Source organism: Tympanuchus pallidicinctus, unplaced genomic scaffold, assembly GCF_026119805.1.
Source record: "Tympanuchus pallidicinctus isolate F22 unplaced genomic scaffold, pur_lepc_1.0 scaffold18, whole genome shotgun sequence".
Classification (NCBI taxonomy): Eukaryota; Metazoa; Chordata; class Aves; order Galliformes; family Phasianidae; genus Tympanuchus; species Tympanuchus pallidicinctus.
In genome coordinates this window covers 12,229,617-12,255,403 of record NW_026294699.1, presented here as the reverse complement: position 1 = coordinate 12,255,403, position 25,787 = coordinate 12,229,617, and the positions used below count along the sequence as shown (strand labels likewise).

The window sequence follows — 25,787 nt, the reverse complement described above, 5'->3', positions numbered from 1 at the left end:
TGCTCCTTGTGGACATCCAAAGGGAGCAGGGCAATCTTCTCACTGCTTCTTACACTTGTCACTGAGATAAGTGATGCAGAAAGGCTGGAAGGCAGCAGAGAGGCAGTGAAAGCAGGCAGGAGAAACCTGAACATGGAAACAAACTCCTCTGTGCATCGCACAGACAGAAGGAAATTTCTCTGTTAAGCTCCCATCATCACAGAAACCCCTTCTGCCATGTAAAGAAGCAATTTCCCTTTGAGGGAGAGAGAGAACTCAGCAGAGGGATAAAGCACAACAAGCATAAAGTGCGGATCAAAGGGAGGAAAAAAAGGAGGTAAAACAAAGTGGAAAAGCACTGAGGGGGAAGCCAGGTGAGAGACGAGGAGGAACTGTTAACTGCTCAAATAAACATTCTATTGCATCCACATAAATTCTGAGCACTTGAAGCACCGGAGTGACTGCTAAGCAACTCACTTAGCGAGGAGCAGACTTGTGGCTAACACCACAGGTACCACCAGCAGATGAGCTGCAACATCACGCTCAGATAAGGTGACAATTTTTGGTCAACAAGTTTGGAGGTCACCAGTAATACCCACGATGAAAAAAGTAATCCACAACAAAAACAGCATCACAAAAAGCACAGAGCATATGGCATTTCTCGTGCTGGAACTGTCAGACTCATAATTATCTGATTAGAATACATATGGTGTTCACAGACAGTGTAAATCTCTCAATGTAAAAAATGCCAGAGACCATTGAAGGTGTCAGCGTGAGTCTTCCTTGCAAATCTCTCTTCATTAAAGTTTCATATGGAGCCAAGTGTGTTGTAATAAAATAGCTATTAATGGAGTTATATTTATGATGATTTCTCTTTTGTGCAGCTGGATTTAACTTTTCAAACACTAAACTCCACAACAGAGCTCTGTCTCAAGCTGCCACACGCTCAGAGGCTTCTTGCCTTGTCACATTTATCTTGAGATTAGAGTTAATGGGAGCAACGGTTGTAAAAGTTAATCAAGATTGGCACAAAAACTGCAAATATTGCTGACTGCAAGCTGAAAATTTATGTCACGATAAGAGCATAACCTGTTAATTCTGTTAATTCTAATGTAATTCTGTTAATTTTATGTATTGATTGCATGCTGACCAGAGACAAACTCATTCCCTTTTCAGTTCCAAAACGCACTTTTAAAAAGATGCTGAGTGACACTCCATTAACCACCCGAAATAGGCTGGCACAGCCTGCTTGCTTTTTCCAGCTTCCATTTCAGGTCTCCTCCCTGCTTTACGTGTAGTGCTCCATAAAGGGCTTTCTTGAACCCTGACAGCCAGCTCAGCTCTGTGGAACAGGGCTCGTGCTGGGGCAGGCAGTCCTGGGCAGGAGATGGCAATCATTTTCAGCCGCAGGACAGACTACATGTTTGCATGCTCATGCATTAGAGATCCAGCTTGTATCATCAGTCATCAGTGAAGGGGATTTTAAAAGCTCCCCATCAGCCTGTCTTCATCCTATGGTTCTCTGCCCTATCAAGGCACAGACAGGACCAGTTCTTTGGCAGCAACACAGTGCTGCAAAGTGCAACAAAGTGAGCTGGGATGGAAGCATCACTCTGCATTTGAGCTCCTGGCAAGGTGCCTTTCTTCCCAGTGAGGTTGATGATGCAGACCCTGCAGTGTTCCCAGCAGCTGTCCTGCCAGTCACACGGGGCCCAACACAGCTCTGCACCACACCATCCCTGCAGTATGCACTAACAAACTGCTCACACACAGCCCTCGGGGCCTACACACCTCTCTCTTGTTCCCTGTGTTCTTTTAAACTGCTTCCCACCTCCACTTACACATCAAGCAGAAGACTTACTAGGGAGATGAGGCTTCTGATAAGTGAGAAGCTGTTGCCTCAGCACAAACTCTGCCTATGCACCATCTTCAGCAGAGAGCCTCCTCACTCACATGGGGCTGCTGTTGGAATGAATGGGAAAAATCTCCATTTCCAGAGTACAAAAAACTCTGGTTAGAAACATTACTTATTTCCTCTGCGGGTTGTTCAGAGGTGGGGCTGCTGGTAACAGACTGGGGCAGCCAGCAGGAACACACACACAGACGTGCCAGCTCTACGAGTATCAAAGGTTTCTCTGCTAGGGTACATGGGCAGAGATTTGGGTAAATGAAGTGTTCAATAGCAAAAAAACAAAACAAACCATGAAAACAACCATTTAGATGTGCCCAAGTTCCCTTCTGCTTCCCCTGCAGCATCAGAGATAGTTTAACCCGTATTTCAGAAATCAACCGAAGCTCCAAGGTGCCTCATTCCTGCTGTCTCCTCTGTTTGTTTGTGAGATGAGTCACACAGGTGCCAACAATTCTAAAATGTGCAGAGCTGGGAGGTGCAGAGCATTATGTGAGAAGTTATTAATAGCTGCTATCAACCAGATCTTTGATCTGCAGGCAGTGACTTACAGCTGCTGCTCCTGATGACGAGATGCCAGCAGGCCCTCATGGACTTCCATTTCCCTTTCTGGTTTTCAGATTTTTACTAGAACAACAAACTCCAAAATTTCAAAATTGATTGGATTTGGCAGCCAACGTTGCAGTCAGAAAGGCAAACACAAGCAAGTGAAGCATAAAATTTTACTTTACAAGGGGAATATAAGGACTTTGAATCCTGCTTCTAGCAAAGTCTTTGAAGGACTTAAAGGTTGACATCACACAAAACAAACCTCCAGAGAACACAGCTCCTTTCTGAAATTTTCCCCGTAGCCCTTAATCCATATCCATGAAGATAAACTTATCATTTGTTCTCTATAAATAATTAAAGGGATGCAGGAACTGGTTCCAACACTCCTCCACACTTCCACCTGAAAAGGAAAAGGTAATCTGCTACCACCCAGTGCAGATTCGACCCATACAGCAAAACAACTTGGGACATCTCCATCCATCAACCCAGAGCCACCGCAGGCAGCAACTCAGAGCACAGGATGAATCAGCCACCTAGCATGTCATGCCAGTGACATCTGATCCTGCTGTTCAACAACGCGGATATCAAACAACCCCATGGAGATGAAAACATTTAGGGAAGTTTCCTTTTCATCTGCCACTGATTGCTGGCTTAACTTGCCCAAAACTGAGAAACAGGGAGGAAGAGGACCTATAATGCAATACAGAGCTCACACCACGCTGCTCTGCCTGCTAAGGCTCTGGAGGTCACTGGAGCCAGTACTCCCTATCCTAAGCCCCAATCTATTAAAGAAGAAAAGAATGTTTCCTGAAAATGACAGGAGTGACAAGGAGATGGATGCACAGCGGGGCAGTTCACTTCATTAGGAATCCCAGGAGCAGCAATTACTACAAGTTTTACTCCATTTGAATTACAGGGTCTATAAATCTGACTGCTGGTAGAATTAGACACGAAGAAAGGAAAACTCACATACTTACAGTTACTGTGAAATCTATGGAATAAAAATGCCAAGATTTAAGATCACAGAGATATTTCCAAATATTTCTATTCAGGACCGTTCCACTACCACCAAATACAGCAGGGAGGTAGGGAATAATTTGGCAAGTGGATGTTATAATTTACCTCATTATAGCCCCATTTCAGCCTGCAAATTTACATAAAGAGAATAATAATATAAGAATCCCTTTGAGAAACACTATCTTCAGAAAAAAAGAAAATGTTTTTCTTAGAGAAAACCCCAGTATAAAAAAAGCAGTTAACGTAGTTACTGGTGCTCTGGGGCTTTCAGGCCCAGTGCCACAAAGAGAAGAGTAACAGCAGACAGGTTCTTTACTCCTCCAAACGCTCTCAGTAAAGGCCCAGTGAGCACAACCTTAGTGCCACAGCCTGCAGGAGAGCCTTGCTGCACACACTGCAGGGAATCACCGATGGGTCTCAGTGACGTTGGCATCCCAAATCTGCATTTTGCAAACCTGCCTTCTGCAGAGCACACTGCTAGGCAGCTCGGTCTTAAACGGCCTCGGCTGTTCCCCCCTCTGGGGTTAGAGAAGGATGCTGCTTTATTACCTCCAGCTCGGAGTTATGAGCGTGCAGCTTCTGCACCATCTCCTCGGCCTCCCGCATGCGCCGGTTCAGCTGTGGGGAGTGCTCTGCTGGGGTCAGCTCGCTGTCGTACGACTCCAGGATGGCCCGCATCCCATCACGCTCCTGCAGGGAAGAACAGAAATCATCGTCAGGGGTAAAGGCCCTCCACCAGCTCATGCAGGAGGGTCCTCAGGACAACCTGTTTTTTCCATTGCAAAAAACAAAAACCAAAACCCTGATGGATATGCTCTCATGGTCTTTGTGTGTGCATGGAGTCACAGGTGTGACTGTGATACAAATCAATGAAAAAACACAAGAAATGAATAATCACATTGTCTGGGGCATAAAAAAGCACACATCCCTCGCAGGACAGCAACATGCATTCATCCTAACAAGCAAATAACTGAAACCAGAGCCTTCCTTCTTTCTGGAGACGCTTCTAATTCAATGAGCTGAACAGATTTCTTCAGCAAAACGTTGAGTGCAGTACTTGACATTTTTCCTGCCAAAGAATTCCAGCAGTGAATGAACAGAATTATGGCAACAAAAATGAAATAGATGTGATGATGGGCAAAGTGACTAAGAGCAAATATCCTCCAAATGGTACGTGACTGATCACCTGTTGAGCGCTGCAATATTCAGTGCTTGTAATTAGTATATTTCAGAGGTTAATATCCTGCCGAGAATGTGCTTGGCTCACTTTCCTATTTGCTGATGGTTACAAACAGGAGGATCCTTCTCCATGCTCTGAGAGCTTTCACACTCCCAAGTAAAAAGCTGGGCTTGAAAGCTAACTATGTTCAGTAGCACCTTGTAGGCAAGACACTGGTGGGGACAAAAGGCTGAACAGCATTCCAGAAAACCAGGTATGTTTTAAAGAGATTGCTGGGTACAGTGCAGTGTGCATACAGGGATTAGAGAGCTGATGAAATGTTTCATATTTTGACTGTATTGAAGAGCCTTGATGTTTGCAAGGCTGCAGAACAGAGCCAAAGCAGTACATTCCCACCGTATAAATCAAAAGAGCAGAAACTCCTAGGAAATCTTACAGAGTTGCTTCCCTTTTATTGCTGAAATTTCTATTTCACCCTGCTGCAGCAATGCACAAACGTTCAGGGCAAATCCATTATCTCTGTGAATGCTGTGATCACAAACATCCAAACTGTTATTAGAGGATCACTTAGCTTTACAGCTGTGCCGTTCCCAGGCCACTGCTGCTACAGAGAACTTGGAGCAGCTCACAGACATTGCTGAGCCATGCTGAAACACTTGGCTGGGACCCTGCTCTCCTATGGAAATCAAAAATTACCGGAATAGGAAAGCCCCTTCCTCTCAATCTCAAACTTAATGTTTAATAATAAGGGCTATATTTCAGATAGAGAAAGGGACGCTAACTGCTCAGTCAAGCAAGCCTGCACCTAAAGCCCACAGCCTTCCCATTCTAAGCTAAAGGTCAAACGCTGACTGCGGACAGCACGTGTATGCATGGGGAAGGGAAGGAACAGCCAAATTCAAGGTGTGAAAATAAGAAGGGGGCACTGCCACCGGAATGGTTTTTGTCCAGAGCATGTGATGATGCACTGAAAGGTCAGCCAAGATGGTTGGGTTGGTCAGCAGGTAAAAGGATCTCAAGATCAAAGCCCAGCCTCAGGCTGCAAGAAGCGCGTTAATAAAGAAAAACAGGTTCTAACACAGAGTGATGGAAGCTATTATTGGCTTCTTGCTCAGGCCTGAATGAAGAGAAATACTTTTCTAAGGAAAGAACAGTTTTCCAGTACAGTTTACAATGAATTACTGATCTAACAGACACATGAAAAGAAAAACTTCCATGTTACTGTAGGAGGAGAACACCAGATGGAGTCACACCATACCTGCCTGGTAATGAACTTGTTTAACAGAAAACCAGCAGTAAAGGATGGCTCCATCCTTCTCCCCCAGCAACACACACACGTCACCCAGTCTGCCAGGTGTACTCTCCAGAAGGCAGCCTGCCTTTGCTTAGACTTTCATTCTCTGTTTACCCCAGAATCCCTGTCTAGGACACAGAAGAATACATAATGATGGCTTTTATTGAAGTTACTGGGTTATCCCTGCACACTGTTGCAATTACAGCCCCATCTCACTAGCTCTCTATGTACTCCAGGCTGCTCACTGTTCTAATTTTCTGCAAAGCATCTTTCCTCAATGTGATAAGTTAACATAGCAATGTTGTCTCCATTATAGGAGGGCAGTTCCAAACCCCTGAGTATTTTTTCAGCAGCAAACAGGACCTGTGGCAATTCCCATCACACTTGGCTTCCAATTAACTGCCAAATATGAGGTCAGTCAAGTCCTTCCCAGCAAGATTCCAGCAGCTCCCCAAGCTGTTCAGCTGCAACAGCAGCCGTCTGCTTTCACATTAGGACAATGTTGGATGAGAACAGGAGCAGGACATTCTTATGGGGTGTGTTTCCCCTGCAGCCAGATACAGATACTTGCCCTTCAAATCTGTACACTGAAAAGATGCAACTCGCCAGGAAAAGGCATCCACAGCAAACACAGCACAAGCTGGATTGAAAAAAAGGGGCTGAAAAACTGGAATAAAGGGCGGCACAATTAAACACTTGATCCTGGAGTCTAGTTCTCCTCCTTAATTATTTCTAAATATTAATACTGTAATGAAATCATTTCTCACCAACAAGTGGTCCCCAGCTCCATTTTCCAATTCGTCCCCCACCGAGAGCACTTACTGAGAGCTTTTCTCTCCCTCCTAAAGATCTTGTTCGTTTGGCAGGAAACTGAAGTTCTTGTTGAGAAGTTCTCTGTTTAAAAAGATTCTCAACAATTTAATCCCAGTTCTGTCATTGCCGCAGTATCCCCTCATCCCATACGACAAAATACTCCACAAGCCCATCAAAGACCTCTGCTGTGACTTCAGTATATCTTCTCTGACTTTTTTCTCACACTTCTGCTCTGTCAAGACAGTCTCTCCAGTTTTTCTGCCACCATCTCTATTCCTTCTCCTACCTGAAGCCAACATTTGACCCATTTGGTAAGTAACTCGAAGTACAAGTAACTCGAAGACACAGAAAAGTTTACTGACACTGACACACTAGAGGGCAACAGGAGCAGCTTAGCAACAGCAGTAACATAAGAGGGTTCTTCTAGGAACCCCTCTTGGGGTTGTTTTCAGGGGAAGAACTGAGAAGCTTCCAATAAGCACCCACCAGTTGCCATCATCCTTACAGCACAGCCACATCACCAAAGCAGCACTGCACACACCTCCAGGGCAGCCCATGGCCTCCGACATGCATGGAGGAGAACACACAGCTCCCTGCTGCACATTGGAAGCAAGTGGAGAAAAAGCAAAATATAGTAAAAGACTTAAAAATGCCACTGGACCCTTTATTTATATTATATATAGGTATGTATAAATAAAATCTCAGGCCCTATTCTCCTTGATGCCTGTTGGCCCCTCCTCAAACCTATACACACAGAATTCACCGCAGACTTTCTAATTAGTTGGAGAAAAGAAAAATCAATAGGAAAGAAATTAAAGTTACAAATCTCACTGAAGTCAGTCACACACTCTGGGAAAATCTGTTCCTGGGGTAAAGTTTATCTAGTGTCATAATTTTATTGAAATCCTATATCTTCCTATTGACTTTTATCGTTTGAAGCTGGATACCACAGTTGTCATTATTAGAGCTTCAGTGTTGCTTGCAGACCCAAGGTTTTGGGTTGGAGATTTTTTCTTTCCCTTTTATAAACAAGCTGTAATTGTCTGCTTTATTGATCAATAAATCTTTGGGCTGCCTTTCTTCACCCAGCTTCTGCTCTGTTAGGACTCCTGCGCCATTCTCTGAAAGAAAATATAAGGTTGTTGTGTTTGAAAGAACAGATTGTTTTGTCATTAGCAATGAAAGAGCAGGAATTGTGCTGGTCGGTTCTGATAATGGCTTTTTAATGACAAATTCCAGTCAAAGTAAAATCTGCTTTATTTCCACATGAGTGAACTTCAACTATTAATCCAAAACCCAAACACAGCTCGCTTGCTTTCTCGCTCCTGCACGGGTTCCAGCCTGGCAGAGGAGAGAGACTTTGTAAAGTGGAATCATAATGATATTTCCCACTCAGTGCCTTTTTGATGGTGCAGAAATATTCCTGCTCCTAGTGCTAGATGAGCTTTTTGTTTAATTAATGATAATTTTAGGAGAATGCTAATAGACTACTTCATTATAGGAAATCAGTGGCAAGATTTCCCCTCCTCTTCCTCTCCAGACTCCTAACTCCAAATCAGTCGCAATAAGAGAGAGCTTCAAAATGCGACTGAAGAAAGAATACAGAGCTTCAACATCAAACAGATGCTATTTGCAATCAGGTATAATTTAGCTAACTACTCCTCCTAACAACACAAATAGAAGAGAAAGATGAATGGTGACGTGTGGTTTTTTGCTTTAAGCTATATAGGTACACAAGTATAAAGCATCCAAAGGTTGGACCAACTGCTTAACAGGATAAAAATCAGCAGCATGAAGTGTGGGAATGAATGCAAAAATGTGGTCAGGAGTAACCAAAAAACACTTTAACAGTCAGATGGTGTAAAGATCTACTGACAAAATATATCCTTTCCATCTTTCAGAAAAGACTGGTGGATGCTTGTGGACCTGAGCTCACTATCAGTGAGGAACTCCCCAATGTTAGGAGGCCATGAGAACAGGAGAGAGGAACAGAACCACCCTCTGCGAAGGAGGACAGGACGTACAGGCTCTGGCAATTATCAGTCACTTCATAATTGTGGTATCTCATAAAATACCTGAAGAAAATACCAACAAACAAATTGTATGAAGGCAGAGAAGAAGAGGAACAAGAAACAATCAACTGACACTCAATATGAATAATAACAAACCAGTCTATTTTCCTTCTTTGACAGGTAACTTGTCTGCTGAATAAAGGCAAATAAATCTCAACTTCAGTGATGTGTTTATCAAAGAGGAGGGTTACAATTCAACATCATCTCGGTAATTGAGAGAAATGAATTTGCATCAAGGCGATGAAATTCATGACAGCAGAGCACTGGGCCCTGCATCTCATGCAGCAGCACAGCCATCTCCATAAGCTGCAGCATCAGATGTCATTATTCCACATCATCAGCCTACAGGTGGTGAAAGGAGGTTAGTGCAGTTTTATAAGTGGCTTGGTTCTCTCTAGCAAAATTTTTTTCAAAAAAACTGTTAATTGTACCCATAGCTACGTTGTTAAGCCCAACTTTGTAATGAGGTGATGGTTTTCAAAGGCTGTACACAAAACATGCCATTGCCTCCTGGAAAATGGCTGGAAGAAAAGGTAAAAGAAGCGGCCACAGAAAGACCTGAGAGACAGAGACCTGGAGACTGAAGGCACAGTGGTTAAAAATGCCAATTCAATCAGACTTTGCTGCTATGGGAACCTAACTAAGAGGAGATTTCCTCAGCTCCTGACCCCCCCAGAGCGTTGCTAACAAGAGCTCATTGAGCCTTCCAGAACAAACACGTCAAACAAAACTAGGAAAAATCAAATTACCAGAAACTTCTCAAATCCCCCTTGTCAACAGCAGCATCTTCTGTCACCACAAGGCAAACCCCATTTCTCTCACCACAAGGCAAACCCCATTTCTCTCAGCGTTCTTATCTTTGGCACTAATCACATTTAAACCAACATTTTCTTTCCCCAAATGTCCCAACAGTTTCCTTCTCAGAAACAGCTATTTCCCAACACTTCTCTCTAAGGCTGATCCTACTTCCACGCTACTTTGCAAACGAGTACTGACTGCAGTGCACACACACCATTGACTTTCTACTCAAGGCCCCAATTAAAGCAGCTTATACAAAAAAGGCAGTTGACTCCATAAAACATCCAGCAGATTTCACTGAGACCACAACTGAGCAAAGAGGCCGAGACAGAGGGAAAGACAAATGGTGGCTGCTTTGGGATTCCCCAGGAAGCCCAACCATCACCTCTAAACTTCTGCACTCCAGCACTGCACTCCTCTGGCAAACGTCCTGCAGGTCATTCTAAATGTGCAACTACAATTGCACGTATAACTCATAGGCCCTTACATTCTGCACCTCCTTCTTCAGATTTACAGCTCTTCCTTTCTAGCTATTGTCCCTCAGCTTCAGCACTTCAGCAGAGAGGGCTTGGCTTTGCCTTACGTCCTGGCAATGGACCAGTGCAAATAAATCCACTGTAACTCTTCTAATCTGTGTCTGATAAATCCCCTGCTTACCATCTTCTGGAAAATTGTTCATGGTCTCTGAAAGCCTCATCCTGCTTAAAGCACATACATATGCCAGATGACAAGCAATCATACAACTGACACTGCAGCAAACTAAATATTATCTGACTAAAATACCCCTGGGGTCCTCTTGCTTCACAGTGAGTTTAACATGTTTAGTTATGTTTCTTAGCCTCCTGCTGTGAAATAATTTTATGGCTGTTCTGGTGGGGTTTTTTCCCCCGTTTAACTCCCTTCCACTGGGATGTTTCCCACCGCCTGTCTCAAGCACAAGCTCTGTTTTCTATCTGTCTCATCTATTCATCCAAAATCCTCTTTCTGCTGCTCCTCTCAGCCCCGCTGCTCAGACAGCAGCAATCCCACACCAGTGTGAAGCTGCCGTATCCACTGGGCTCAGAACAGAGCCACGCTGCTCTGACAGCTACATGGCACCATGAGTTCAGTTCGCATTTGAAAAATGATCATTTAAAAAAAAAAAAAAGAAAGGAAACACCGTCCCCTCCTTCCTCCCAGCCGCTCCATTACCGTCATTGGCAGAAAGAAGGCAGGCAACTGACAGAAAATGTATCCGTCCCTACTTACCACCAATAAATAACTGATATTTTATTCATCCGTTCAAAAAGAAAAAGGGGAAAAACGAAGTGTTATTCAAACCTGAAAATAAAGTTTCTGTGGCTGTGCATCAGATTCTTCTGTTCTGACAGTGTCTACAGCACATAAAAATTCAGCCCTATACTTTCTCCTTACCCTCTGATTTCTTTCTCCTTCTGCCCAGTAAGTAACCCATATTCTGGCCTCTAAATCTCTTAAAAGCCAATTTCCTGCAGGTTTAACCTCTTAAATATCATTAAGTTGAGAAAATACTGAACCATGCTCTAAACCAGTGCAGTTATCTCTGCAAAAATAAATAAATAAATAAGAGAAATTGGAGAACCAAGTTCATGCAATCAATTCAACATATTAAATTGAACTTAGTAATTTCTTGGTCTTTTTATAGACTTATTTCTGTTCTAGAAATACAGCATGTGGGGCTTTTTGAGACAGGCAAACAAAGCAGGGCTTCTAGCTAATGCTTCACCCAGCTGCTTTATTAGAAAATGTTCCTTTTCTACATTTGACTTAATTCACAAAATATTCCCTCTACTTCATAACTTCAGGATATCAAACATGAAGAACTTCAATAAGTTTCAGAAATCATAGGTCAGATCATCCCATAGCTCACCCCCAGTGAGTCTGGGCTAGCTTAAGAGCGCTTATTTTATCACATCCAGTGATTGATCTGAGACAAGGTGATAATAAGCCATTACTTTGAACTGAAGTTCTACAGTTTACTGCAGTGTGGCCAAAACACAGATTTCACATTACAGAAACCATGTGGGTTACGTGTTTTAACTTGCATCACTTGAAAACACGAACAAATAACAAATTCAATGCTTCAAGCATATAAGCCAACTGTAGCTACTGAACAGAAAAAGGAAAGAAAAGAAGAGGTTAGAAGCATCAGCTGCACCGAACAGCACCTCCTTGGCCTTGTTAGATCAGTTTCTTCTCTCAGCCCAGACCTCAGCTCAGACAATATGCACAGAACACATCTCATTAGCACAGCCAACAGCCCATATGCAGGGGTTGCCTCAGACAATGAAGCAAAATACCCAAAGCTCAGCTCCTCTTCAGCAATTTCCTTCATTTTCTCTCCCTTACATCTGTAAAAGAGCCTTGTGCTCCCTGAAAATACTTTGAACACAACCTGCAGCCAAAGCTGGTGAAGCAAAAGAGATAAGAAGGGGCACTGATGACGGGAGGGAAGGCACCAAGCTGAGTTCTCCCAAGAGGTTCAGCCACACAACATCTGATCATTAACGTCCATCAAGCTGCACTTAGAAAGAGGTCTGCCACCTCTCGCTTCTGGATTCCTGAGCCCAGATTCATAGCATGTTGGCACTGGAACTGGGCGCTGGCTGGCAGAGACCACAAGCTGTCCTTGGCTGTCCTTCCTCCCAGCCCAGGAGTGCTGAAGAACAACACCAGGTGCCCAAAAGGCACAGAGGCTCTGATGGACAGGATCTGCACCATGCAGGTATGGGATTGTGGTCCTCTGCCTCCATTCCAGTCCCAACTTCACCTTGGACTTCCCAACCCAAAAAATCAGTATTTAGTAAACACATGTGAAAAAGAATCTCTCACTGACAACTTCTCTGGATATTTTCATTGCTCACATAAATATCCAGCCTCTTTCTGAACCCTGATGAATTCATGACCTTGCCAATTATATGGTGGAAATGAATCCCACAGCTTTTTCCATTGCTTGAAAATGTATTTTCTTTTATCAGTTTTTAATTTGCCACCTTTCAGCTTCATTGAACACCTTTGTTCTTGTGCTGCACAGACAAGGAAAACAACAGCTCCCAAACAACTTCTCGAAACCATTCATTAGACTGCGAGCTATCAACTTGTCACCTCTTCTTCAACTACTTTTTAAGGTAAACAATCCCATCTTCACTGCTTTTGGTTTTTTTTCAGCCCAGCTCCAGAGCTGCAGATGCTCTCACAAAAGCTGCCCAGCCAGGGGATGCCAAGGTCCAGCTGTGAGCAGATGGATGCACTGCAGGCAACCCCCTGCTCAAGAAGAGAAGGCACTCCTGCACTTAAGAAAGAACCTTCAGCCCCTGTGACAACTGCCCACATACGCGGGTTTCTTCAAATTTCAAACGTTTCCAAAGGAAAATATTACCTTTAAATAACCCACAAGTTAGTTGGGCTAATGTTAATATTAGCTGCCACTCAGCAAATGCCTTCCTTCCAGAGAGCTGCCGGAGCGCTACTTAATTCATGCAGACAAAAACGTTCCTCTCTTTGTTCTCCCTCCACTGGCTCTGCAATATTAAGTCAACAAAATCTATCCTCAGAACTGCACTGACATCAAGAATGTTATGCTCAAGCCATTAGACAAAATGCAAAGTACTGAAGTCAAGCTTCATTAAAAACAAGTGGAAAAATCAGTTTACCAGAAGAAAAACATTATTTAGGAAATATATTCATTATATACATCTGAAAAAGAACGATGATTAAATGTTTAAAACCAAAACATTCAGCATCTTTTAATTAATATTTGATCACAACATTATGCACACTCTTATTTGTTTATGTTTTATTTTCAGCCAAACCACACAGCAATAAAGACCACAGGCCCAGCATTCACCAGATCTGCTTTGTTACAGACTAAAATCACGGTTTAGTTTCCATACTAAACATCTGCTGTGTATTATTGAAGAAAATGGACTATCAGCATTTATACTTCTGGGCATAACTCCTTCACAGCGAGTAGAACTGACTGTCAAGAAGAAAGATGCAGCAGCAGAGGGCTGAGGTCTCTCCCTGGCACCTGATGTGCGGAGCTGGAAAGCAGCAGTTAACAATGAACATGAACTCCCACCTCCATACCACAACAGATCCACGATGCAGAACTTCCTGGATAACTCAGACAGACTTTAGCTCAAATTTGGCCTCTCCTATACTCCATGTACCAGAAGGACAGGATGAACCATACCCACTGCTTGATGCCAGAAGATGGGCAGATAAAAGGTAACAAGAGCCGATCATTCAGCAAGAGCTCATGATCAAAATCCCTCTCCTCAACTTTCTCCAAAAAGCTGTTCTTACTCCACTCACAGCTCTTATTTTTCAGGCTTGTCCCTGCCTCTTCACTTCTAGTAACAACACACACGAGAGATATCACATTAAGAGACAGTGAGAATAGAAGGTGAGAACAGAAGTGCCCAAAAAGCAGTGAGCTGCTTGTCTCTGCCTCAGCCTTGCGCACACCAAGGATGCTAAACACATTAAGTCAAAAATCAATGCTATGCAGGAGACTCCTTGTGCAAAACATCTGCCTCGAGTCCAGCAAGCAGCAGTAGGAGCTTTACAGCAGGATGTGGCACAGCAGCCCTGCCTGCACCCTGATCCCCCTAAGTCTCAGTACAAGCCTCAGCAAAAGTTTATCTGTTCCCCTACAGCAGTTTTTTACATATGTGAAGATACTTCCCCTCCAGACTTCCCCAGAATAAGTTTTCACTCTCCCTCTCGCTTTCTGCCACTTGCTGAACTGTAGTTTCACTGAAGTTTCCATGCCTATGGGGATGACAGTCATGCTAAGCACTTCCCCCTTTACCAACAGTTCAGGACTATAAACAAAGAAACGGCAGCATAAAAAACCAGAACTTTTTGGACAGAGCTTCTCCCTACCTCCTCCCTCAGCAACAAAGGCAAACGGCCGCTCACGTTGTGCATCACACACTCACCCCGTCCCGCACACAGGCTGCCTGACAAAGCAAACTCTAATATTAGACACCACTCTTATTAGCTGAGATCAGAGAGCGTGCCGCTGCGCCCCGCAGGTACGGCGCTCTGCACAGGTTGCTCTCTTTCACAAATCAGACGTAATTGCCTCTTTAGCATCAGCCACCGATCCGAGTTGAATGTGATCATTATTCTCTAAACTCAACGTTCTTGTACTTCAAACATATATTTCATACTTAAGGAATACTTTTTTAAAATAAAAATGCTTCACAAAGCTTAGAATTAAAGCCATTAGACAATTTGACCCACCAGTGCAAACAGCAAAGAGAACAGAAAAGCAACTCCCCCTATGCTCTAAACAGCACTTTCTTTCCCACCATCCACACAAAGAAACAGGGGGTCTCTCAAGTGGTTTTAAATCCTAATGTCTGAATGAATGGAAGGTGATGGATACGGCTGTTAAGGTACCACTGCAGGAGGCGTTACGCACAGCCCAGCAGTACTGACAGCACTGTGCTGATCACACAACAGAGCAGACCAGGGGCACACATCAGACAGACTGCAGGGGAAGCTCTGCACCACGCTGGGCACATGGTGATCTCTGTGCTTGGGGGTTGGCAGGAACCAGAGGGACGGGCAGTGCCATCGCACATACTTCATAGCACGCAGCAAATGCAAGTTTGCAGGAAGAGCACAGGGGTGGTGGGAGATGGGAAACAAAACTCAGCTTGGCTGATTTCACTGTTCAAAGTTACGATGATTCACATGGTCCCTGTTTTGTCTGCTACCAGAATGCTTTAAACAGGAGCAAGGCTGCTGACCAAGACACAAGGGCCTGTTTACTGGGTGGTTAAAGCATGTGCAAAGCACTGGCTAGTGTGGACTTGCAGCAAGCTGGAAGGGGAGGACAGCTACCCATCACTAATGCTTGCTTTCACACTGCTCTCCTACTCAACTTGCTGACAGTCTGGCATGCTAATGGGCATTCAGGATTTTTTCCTCCCTTTCTTTGCATCTACCATCTTTCCCTCTACATTTAGAACCCATTTATTTGCTTCCGGATCATCTCTGATAAGGCTGGATGCCCACCCTTTGATTTCTGATTTCATCCCTTAGCTTCCTCTGCTTTTCATTCACTGGGGGAATAGTTAAACAGCATTTTTCCAGTTTGTTTTTTAAATGGTCAGAACTGCCAAGAAGGGCAAATCTCACATTTCCCCACTTACAGGTCAGACTCTTCCTTGTTTGCTCCTACTGGAACAGTGCTGTCTCCTGACATATCAACCCTACACAGTAAATGCAACTCAAGTGTCACCATGAGCTCACAAAGAAATCTGCATGGCATCGTCAATTCCTCTTCAGATTTCACTGGTTAACAGAAATAATGAAATTTGCTGCCTCTAAGAAAAAAAATAAAAACAATTGTTCACATATTCCTTTATAGGTCTGAGTTGAATGCATTCTTTGCTTTCATCCTTGGTCTCATTTTGTAAAACTTTCAACTTTAGTTCACCAATCTAGCACCAGCAAGAGACTCTCCCTTCTGGGCAAAACTGAGGCAGACACAATTAAGGAGTTGAAAAATGCTAAGAGAATATATGCAAAAGCAGGTGCCTTATGAGGACAGCGTTTCTACTAACTTGGTTCCTGGAAAGCTTCCCCTTAACAGGACAGATATGTAGCACTACCTCTAGGCTTTCACGCTGCACTTGTTATCAGTCAATGTTAGAAGCAGCGCATTAGGGAAGTTCAGCATCAGCACCTCTGCTTTATGGAAGCAAAGACTGATGCCCAGCAAGATGAAGGGGCTGTGGCCATTCAGCATCTCAGCAGAATGGGATGAACAGGTTTCTGTCAAACCTTTGGTCAGGGGTCCTCCAGTTAATTCATTCTTATCAAAACCAATAAAACCTGTGCTTTATCAGCTATGCGCCAGCTCTGTTCAGGAAGGGATCACTGCTTTTGTGCAGCTACTTCTGCTACAACAAGAAACAGAGAAGGCAGAGATGTTAACAAGTGTGGACACTTCTGAAGTGTTCCTGTTACATGTGCCCCAAAACCTCAACATCCCAGCTGCGCTGAGCACAGCTTTTAGGTCTCACAAACCCAGAAAGGACCTCTGCTAACAAAAACCCAGACAGCTCCCCATAACCTGCACTGAGCACATAGGTGAGGAAGGACATTGCTCACAGCCAAATGGGCCCACACTGCAGCAGGCTGAGCAGAGCTGTAGGTGCAGGCTAAACTCGTCAAGCTGCTCAATTTACATGCAGCAACAAAGCCATGTAAGGATCAAATGAAATTAATTCTGTCTAATGACAAATTAATTGTCCATGCCAACCCTTAACGTCTCCATCCTCAAATGAATTTCCGTGTTATTTACCCTCCACAACTTCCCACGGGGAAGGAGAAAGACAGCTGCTCAGATTAAAGAACCAAACAGAAGAGCCTCTGAGACAAAGGATCTTTTCATTTTCTGAATGATTGCTCCACTCCAAAACATCTTATGAGAAATAATGTTTGGGTTTTGTTGTGGTTTTGTGTTGCTTTTTGTTTTTTCAAACAAAAACAAGATGCAAACTGCCTGATTTGATGCTATTTCATCACCTCAGCGCTGAACGCACCAACTTTTAATGGCATGGAAAGACAGGCTTAGGCAGAAATAATGTTCCTGTTATAAGAAAAATAAATTGCCAACGGACCTAAGAATGTGTATTTTTCTCATTTCACATTCTTTAAGGCACGAATCGCTGTGGTTCTCATTTATTGAGAACAGGAACATTTTTAAAGGCGTTTTTAAGATGACAACAAAGCCATGTCCCTATAACACCAGGCTGTAAATTCCTTCAGGCCAACACAAAAATGACACACGCTGCAAGATCCCACTGCTCTGATTTCACAACCTTATTTTAATGCCTCTGAAACATCCCAAATCATCTGGTTTGACCACACCAAATAATATCTCTCAAAACTGCCACCTAATGGACCAATTTTTCTGGGAAATAAAAGCTTTCTCTAACAGAAATGTCAGTGCTACATCCCACTTAAACAATCTGCTTTTGTGCCTCAGCACTGCCCCAGTTCAGGGAATGGGCTCGTAGCAAAGAACTGCTCCATTCAGCCCTGGAGTTCTGGACAGAGAGAGGCAAAATGGAGAAGAGACACACACAGATCCCAAGAAATTCAGAGAAACTCATGTCTTCAGCCTGATCCATCCATCAGTTCAGTGGTTTCACTGGATAAGCATTGCTGAAGGATATGGGACAGTTCTTACATAGCCAGAGGTCAAAGTGCTTTGTCACACAACCTAGAATGGGGTTTTTAAAGGTTAGTAACTGCAGAGTTGATGCAGTAACCTCCCAGCTTCTTCCAGTTGCACTGGACTATTTTATCAATGGCCAACAGCAGAATTTTACATGGTTTCAACTTGTCAGACTTGCAGCAAGCATGAATTAACAATATACTACAGAGCTGTACTACCAGAATTCTGGCCTAAACGTTCCTGCAACCTCAGAGGAAAGCAAAACTTGGACACTGCAAAACTATGGGGTGTGACCTGGAAAAAAAAAACCTGACAAAAACGAGCACAATCTATCAAAGTACGAATTTAATTTATCCTAGCCGCAATGCTTTGCTAAACAGAGGAGATTAGGAGCAACAGATTCGCTCTTGCAAAGCAGAAACAAAACAACTTTTAGTTAAGAAATAAAGCAGATGGCCCATGCAGATTAAAGAGTAGGTGCACCACAATGAAACAGCATACTGCTGTGCACAAATCCCACAGTAATTACAGCAGCGGCGTTGTTCCACTAATGATGCTATGCCTGTGAACTGGGACAAATTAACACAAAGACACACATGCGGGTGACTTGCAGCCCAAGGGAAGGTGAATATGATGGAGAAACAGACATTTAAGACAATCACCACAGATTAAATGCTGTAAGGTACTGGCGAACAATTTGCATCCCCAACAAAAAGTAGAATATAGGCAAGGATGTGTTCCCCATCTGTCCTAGATCTGTATGAAAATTGATGCTTTCTCTAGGGATCGTGCAACCAATCTTTCTCATCTTAGATGTATTTGAGCATCTTTATTGCTAGTCTACATTCTGTAAGTTCTGTATGGCTGCAGAAGAGAATTGCTATCATGGGGCTGTTCTCAGACAGGCTACATCAGCTCTAACCAGCCTTGGGGCTGCCTTGGTCCAGCACAAGCTTCCTTAAAGCAAAGCCCCATCTAACTGCAATGCCTGCACTGACACTCCAAAACACCTGCAGCTGCTGGAGCACCTATTCCACAGCTTTATGTCCAACAAGCAGAGCCACTGTGCAACATTCCACCCTGAAGAGCAGAACACTGTACTGCCTGCTATTGATTCTGCCTACTTCTGGGCATCAAGAGCTGGAAGGTGCCAAGAGCTTTCCCAGCCTGGACCAATGGAGAGCAATTCGATATTATTTTGTGCTTTGGATGATGCTAAACTAATGAAGGTCCTGCAGCCAGAGGAATGCTGAGCCTGGCCACGACCCAACTAAAAGTTGCTGCTGCTGCACACGACACAGAGCTTGTTACATATCTGTGCTCCAGACCTCATAACCAATTCAAAATAATGAAGCTTAATTACATGAATGGGAAAAAGTCTGCTACGTCTCGTTTTCAAACCTGTTGAAGTCTCTTTGAATCTGTAACCCCGTGGCCCCGTGCTTTATTCCATCAGAAGTTAATTACAGGAGAGGCAGTTTCCAAATGTATTAAAGAGATATCATATATCGAGGGGTCATCTGTGCTGGAGATGAGAAAACACATTAACGAGAAAGGTGTTGTCAGCATCTGAGTTTTCTTAGCAACATTCACGAATGCAAGCACAGAATGCCTCTCTTTTCTATCAGAGCCATTCACAAAGCTAACATGCAGAAACCATCCAATGAACCAGGCCTCTCCAGTGCTTTAATTTGCTAATTTCTGCAAGTGCTCAGCATCACTTTTCCCCCCACGATACTGTGACTGTCAGCAACTGTATTCAGCCAGGATACAGAGCTTTCCATGGGTCAACACGAGTCTGGAGAGATCTCTCGAGCACCAAACATCATCCTGGTGCTTTACAGCTTTCTTAAAATGCAGCACTGGGAGATGAATCCATCAGCCAGGAAAACCATCCTTTTCTGTACAGAGGTCTTCAGCAGAGGTCTGCATATAGGAACAAATGATTCTTCTGAAATATTCATGTTGTTTACTGCTCCTGGTTGCTCCTTCGCTGCCTATCTTCAGGGACAGCCAAAAATTAAAAACAAGAATCTAATTTCAGTTTTAGGAGTCCTGCCGCGCCTCCTGACTTGCTCTACGTAAGTTCCAGAAATCAAACTAACATAAAGTTTTAATTAAAAAAAAAAAAAAAAAAAGCTAATGGAACGACAGGAAAAAAAAATATCATCATTTGAAACTTTTCCTTTCATCTGTATCCGATGCATCACTTTCTGCTCCCAGCATCCACTGACATCAACAACAACCAGAAGGTTGGAAGGAAAGGATGCAGAACCAAGGACTTGTGACCCACAAATCAGACAAACACCAGCGCTGAAGAGCTTTAATTCTCAGAAAAGATTTATGCTCTCCTCCCACTGGCAAAACAACAGAGGCTCCGCCACCAAATATCTCACCAAGGCCCATATATTTATAGGTCCCAGAAAAGGCCTATTGCAAAAAGTAGCAAAATATGCAGGTAATACCTAAAAACAAAATCCTCCAATTTTTCACCAGTAAATTGCATTGTCTACAGAAAAACATTCAGCCTTAGCTGCTGAAAATAGATGCCTTCTCAAACACATCTAACAAACAATACAATCATTCTTTTCGGCTGCAGTAGTCTTATTGAGTTTCTAATTTTTCCCACTTTTTGAATAATTTTGCTTCTTAATTGCAGTAAAATCTCTCAGTTGTGTTATAAAAATGCCCACAGCCTGATGGAAGACTGAACTTCACCCAGAAAAACATTAAATCTCCCCCAGACACGACTGAAGTCAGAGCTTTTGCATGAGCTCAGACCTCAGGAAAGCGGTAACCACTAATGCTTATGAACAAAACACGTTTGTATTTTACGGTGCAAACTGCATTTGTGTCAGATTTGAAAACCTCCCATCTTCTCCCACGTGTCAGAGGAGTGCAGCTGCACATCTGTGTGACATCCTCCATAGCACCCATCCTCCATAGCACCCATCCATCCTCCACCAGCCCCACCGGCTGGGAAAGGCAGCACACAGACATGTCAGTGCTTAGCAGGAGGTTCCTAAAGGGGACGTGCCCCAAAGGCTGCAAGTGCATTGCTTTTTAGAAAATCAGCTCCTTTTAGGTTTCTTAGCTTCATAATGCTCGCAGTAACCAAAGCCACAGCCAAAGGCCAAAGTTCCCTTTACATCTTTCCCCTCCGCTCCCTTCTCTTCGAAACCAGCCAAGAAACTTCCCATTTCTTTCCCCACTATTTCAAGCTTCATCTCTCAAATGCTTGGAGAACACTTTTGTAATACAACACGAATAAAAGAAAAAGCTGCATACGTCATCTACACACACGTACTTACACCAGTGCTAAGAAAAGTTTGAAAGTAGTTCCCTGCATTTGTTAAATGCTTTCATGTTTGCCCCAAACCAATACTGTACGCACAAAACCCACAAGCTGAACAGCTTGTGTAAGAGATAAGCTTTACAAATCATGGTATTTCTTTCTTTCTTTTTTTCCTCAGCAGAGCTTCTCTCTTCCACTTGTCAGAGCTCCATCAGCCCCCATAGTACGCACTGTCTGCTCCACACGTTGCCCCCCTTCTCTTCTACTACCAGAGATGTATTTCCCATCCCTAACGAATTCAGAGGGCTCCCTGCCTTCCTGCTGGCAGCTCTATTCCCCAACTGCACTTCACAATAGGATTTAGGCAGCAATACTGAAATTATATTGGCTTTCTCCACCATAAGGAACAGTCACAACGCGTGGCTCAGAATTACTCAGCTGACCCCAGCTCATGGAGCAAACCTTGAGCAGCACCCAGCTGCTCTGGGAGCACTTGGATGATGCCATAGAAGCACACCGGGAACAAATCCCAGCCAAGGGCTCTCACATGGAGCATTTCATCTGCTCAGCGCCGCTGGGCTGGCTCAGGAGTGGCTGTGGAATATCAACTATGAGAACTCAGACACCAAATTCCCAGGGCATCTCTCGGCACCTGCCTAGAAAGCTGAGCAATGAGTTTGGAAGCATGCAGGAGATGACTTATGACTGCTCAGCAGGGATGAAGCTTCCCCCTCCCATCCCCAGCAAAAGCACTTCTCTCTCCTTTCTCTTTAACTCTTTCTCAGAATGTCCCACTGACTCCCAAGGCCAAGCGACAGCCACTTGACATGTTCAAGCACCGTGTTTCACACCAGGAAAACCACAAGAGGCTGAAGTGGAGAAAAAGAAGGATGCTGAGCAGATGTTTTACAGCAGTCACACCAAGCCAAGGGATGCAGATCTGAGTCCGTGGAGCCGCCTCACTCAGGCAGTCACTTCACATCACAAATGGCACTGCAGGAAACAAACGTGCCCCCAGCTGCCTTTGGTGCCTGGAAACTTAATTACCCTCAGTGCCCTCAAAACACCTCAGACTCCTCAGCAGCTGGAAGACCTTCGTGCCCATGCTCAACAAAGTGGATGTTTTGAATCTTTTCCTTGAGAAGCGCAGACAGTGAGGCTTCTCATTTTGCTGAAGCATTAAACTCCCTCTTGAAATGCAACCTGGGATCAATTCTATTTCAGCTGTTGTGTAGCAATTTTAATCAAGTGTTAAAACGGAAGATATTGAAAAACAACCTGAAAATACAATCCTCTGGAACAATGTGAAAATGGAATGGGCAAGCAATAACGCAACTGGAGCAGAAAACGATTACATTCACTCTCACTTTGCTCACACACTGAGCACCTGCTCTGCTTAATGCTGCTGCAAGGAGGCAACGGGAGATGCCATTCCACACCCAAAGCTGTGCTCCCAGCTCCCAGAGAAGTGCTCCTTCCTTCTGCAGAGATTTCCTCTTTCGAACAAGACAGATTAAAAAAAAAAGTGCTTAAAGCTCTCTATTTATAAAATTGCTTATGTAAAGATACTATTGTGAATGAAGTATTAAATTATGCAGTGCAAGATGTAATAGAGCGAATTATATTCAGTAAGATCACACACTACTGAAAATATGCAAAAAGCAGTGCTACGGGCTTTGAGTTGTCAAGCTGCACACACACACACACATATATATATATTGCTCAGCTCATTATTTTCTACTGTTTCCATGTGTGATAACATGCCCTGTGCTGACACTTCTCCTATTCTCCTGGCAGACCCCACATTAGCATGTAAATAGCTGGCAGATAGGAGGAAATGAAAGCGAGGAAGAGCTCTTTAATTAACTTTAATCCTCTGAAAATCCATACAGCAATCTGTTCTGACAGTTTTCTACATGGGATCTTCTTAGGAGGTCCCTAAATGCTGCCTGCAGATCACTGCCAGGCTAAACTGGGGGAAAAGAATAAAAAAAACAATCGTGGAGACAATATTTAGACATATTTCTGCTGTTCAGTGATGATGGTGACTGCCATCTGGCATCAGCACAGCCGTCATTAGTCCCACTCGGGATGGGGAACAGAAAGATGCTGCAAGCAAAAGGACAGCATGCTTCACATCCGTGTGACAGCCAGGGGCCAGCTCTGGGCTCAGCACACAGACCTCACACACACGTACAGGGCAGGCTCCTCTGCCTCTCCGTGCTGCATGTGCTGCCCATGTTTGCCCTCTGCCCCGTATTCCCACAGCCTGCAGTAAGCGCAAAACTCCCAAGGTTGAAGAGCAAAGCAATCTTGTTGTTAGAAAACCTGATGAAACAGCTATAGAGCGGCACGCAGCCCTTCAGATCTCAAACAGCAAAATGGGCGATGGACGATAAGATGCAATCATTGCTTCCTTTTTCCAAATGGAAGTGACAAGTTTTATGAATGGCCCTCAATTACATGACATTTCAAACAAATTTCGGTGGCTGAAAAATCTCAGGGTAAATGGAAGGAGATGCAGTGCCTCAGCCTTTGGCTAGAGAAAACCATCGCAGTGTTACTGGGTGGGTTGGATCCAGCTGCAAAACAGCATCCTGCTGCCTGATGGGTGTTGGTACAGGCATCAAAGGAAGCAACTGCTTTTGAGGCCCCCAACAGCACAGAGCTGGCCACTTCTTACATCACCGGAAGAAATGTTTCCCTACAGGGCAGCCGGGAGCATCTTAAGGGCAGGAAGCCAAGGAGAGTGCTCTTAGTCCTCAGATTTCCTCAGAGCTGAAAGAAGGACCAGGAGAATTTGCAGCACCAGGGTCCAACAGGTGAACTGGGGGAAGGCCTGGCTACAGCACGGGGCATCACATAACAAGCTGGAGAGCTCAGGGCTGTTTGCAGCCACCTTTTTGCTAAGACTGCACAGCAAATGCAAGAAAAATAGGAAGTAATGCAAAGATGAGAGCCGTGAAAATCTACTCAGTGGAATGATACAAAAAGCACATAAAGCTGTAAGAGGAGGAAATAGAATCACAGACTGGATGCTTCTTTGAGGCAAATCACCAGCTTTTATAATATTCGCTCTAGACAGAGACCAATCCCCCACTGTTAGGGTCAGAGGGAGGAATTCCCACCTGCTGTGCTCGGGGTCATCCTCATCCTTTTCAGCCCAGGCTTGCAGGTATGCAGCTGTTTTAACAAATACAAATTGAAACAGTGCAAAAGACAAATACAAACACGTATCTCACTACGTCTGCTGTTCTCCAAGGATTCAAAGAATAAAGCCACAGAAATAAGCAAAAAGGTGACCTAGAAAATTTGGCGTGTCAGATCACAGGCATATCATTAAGCAAAGAAACCTGATTTACACCATCAGTCTACAATCAGTCACCCACGCCCATCAACCAGCTGTCCCACTCCTATCATTTCATGTTCTCCCATCAGCTGAACCACACTGAGTACAAAAACCACATCGTTCCGTTATCCCCTCTGACTTCATTTATTTTTTTTTTAACATCTCTTATCAGGAGCAGACATTTCACTTTATTCATCAACCCAGATTTCATAGCTAGAAGATACAGAAAATATCCAGCTTGGCAACTTCAAATACACAGCGACTGTTAATGCTCAGAACAAAGCCTGCTCTTATGAATATGTAAGCATGAATTTCAATAAAATGACCTTTAACATAACAGGTTCTAGCTGAAGAAGCAGATCTCTACTGCCACATGAATTACTAAAGATGCAGGTGTTCCTTCTAGGATTCACCTTACACAGAATAGTCCTTATACATGCTGATTGCAAATCCACTTTAAACCGTGCATTAGTTCATGCAGCTTGGAGGATTTATGTTGAAATCTAATGTGATTTTCTAGTAGAAAGAAACATAATAAAAAGTGCACTTAAAACAGCTACGAGGACAAATAAAAGCTGAAAGTGGAATAAGTTTATAAACACACTATGACCATATCCAAGGTTGCACTTAGGACATTTTCAGAGCTGGGTATTCGCACCCGATGGCCAAACTACAGCCTCACTTTATCTGCCACCTGCTCATCTCAAGTATGCCACCATCAACTGGACGGCTTATTTGGATACACTAAGGGCAAAACAGTCCACCAGGTAATTCCCCCCATGGTGCACAACATGAGATCCTGCAGAGCAGCATCCTACAGGATGGGCAGCAGTGACTGTGGTGCAGGTATTTGTCTTTGCCTGCAAATACAACACTTTGCTCACCCACTGTAATGCTGCTGCAGTGACGCAGTTCATGAGATGTAAGGCACACAGGGAGTAGAAACCATAACCACGGTGAGTTGAGTAATGAGTAGATGCAATACAGGGACCTAGAGCATCAAATCAAGATTAGAAAGAAAATAAACCTACCAATTTCCCACAGATATATTTTTTTTTTTTTAAATTGTTACCAGTTCCATAAAGATGAAAATGAAGTCAAGCATCAAAACATGGAAAGCCTTGGTGCTTGTGGCAAGTGAAGAAAGGTCACATCAATATAAAACATAATGGAGAACTTAAAGCAAATGAAAGCCACAGCAACAATAATAATTTATACTTAAACGTGGATGAGTTTCATCATAATGGAAACACATAGCAAGAAAACCAAGCTGAGGTGGGCAGTTCCAAAGAGCCCCAGCAGCCTCTA

At 43.7% G+C, this 25,787-nt stretch overlaps 1 protein-coding gene across 6 annotated transcripts in view; it reads right to left on the bottom strand.

The window, feature by feature from the left end:
• The window catches only part of MAD1L1 (mitotic arrest deficient 1 like 1), a 320,369-nt gene that overhangs the window by 188,980 nt on the left and 105,602 nt on the right, over positions 1-25,787 (bottom strand). For all 6 annotated transcript variants that reach the window (XM_052680322.1, XM_052680324.1, XM_052680323.1 and 3 more), the window contains one exon: positions 4,004-4,144. In XM_052680322.1, coding sequence (XP_052536282.1) covers positions 4,004-4,144 — 141 coding nt within the window. The remainder of the gene's footprint in view (positions 1-4,003; positions 4,145-25,787) is intronic.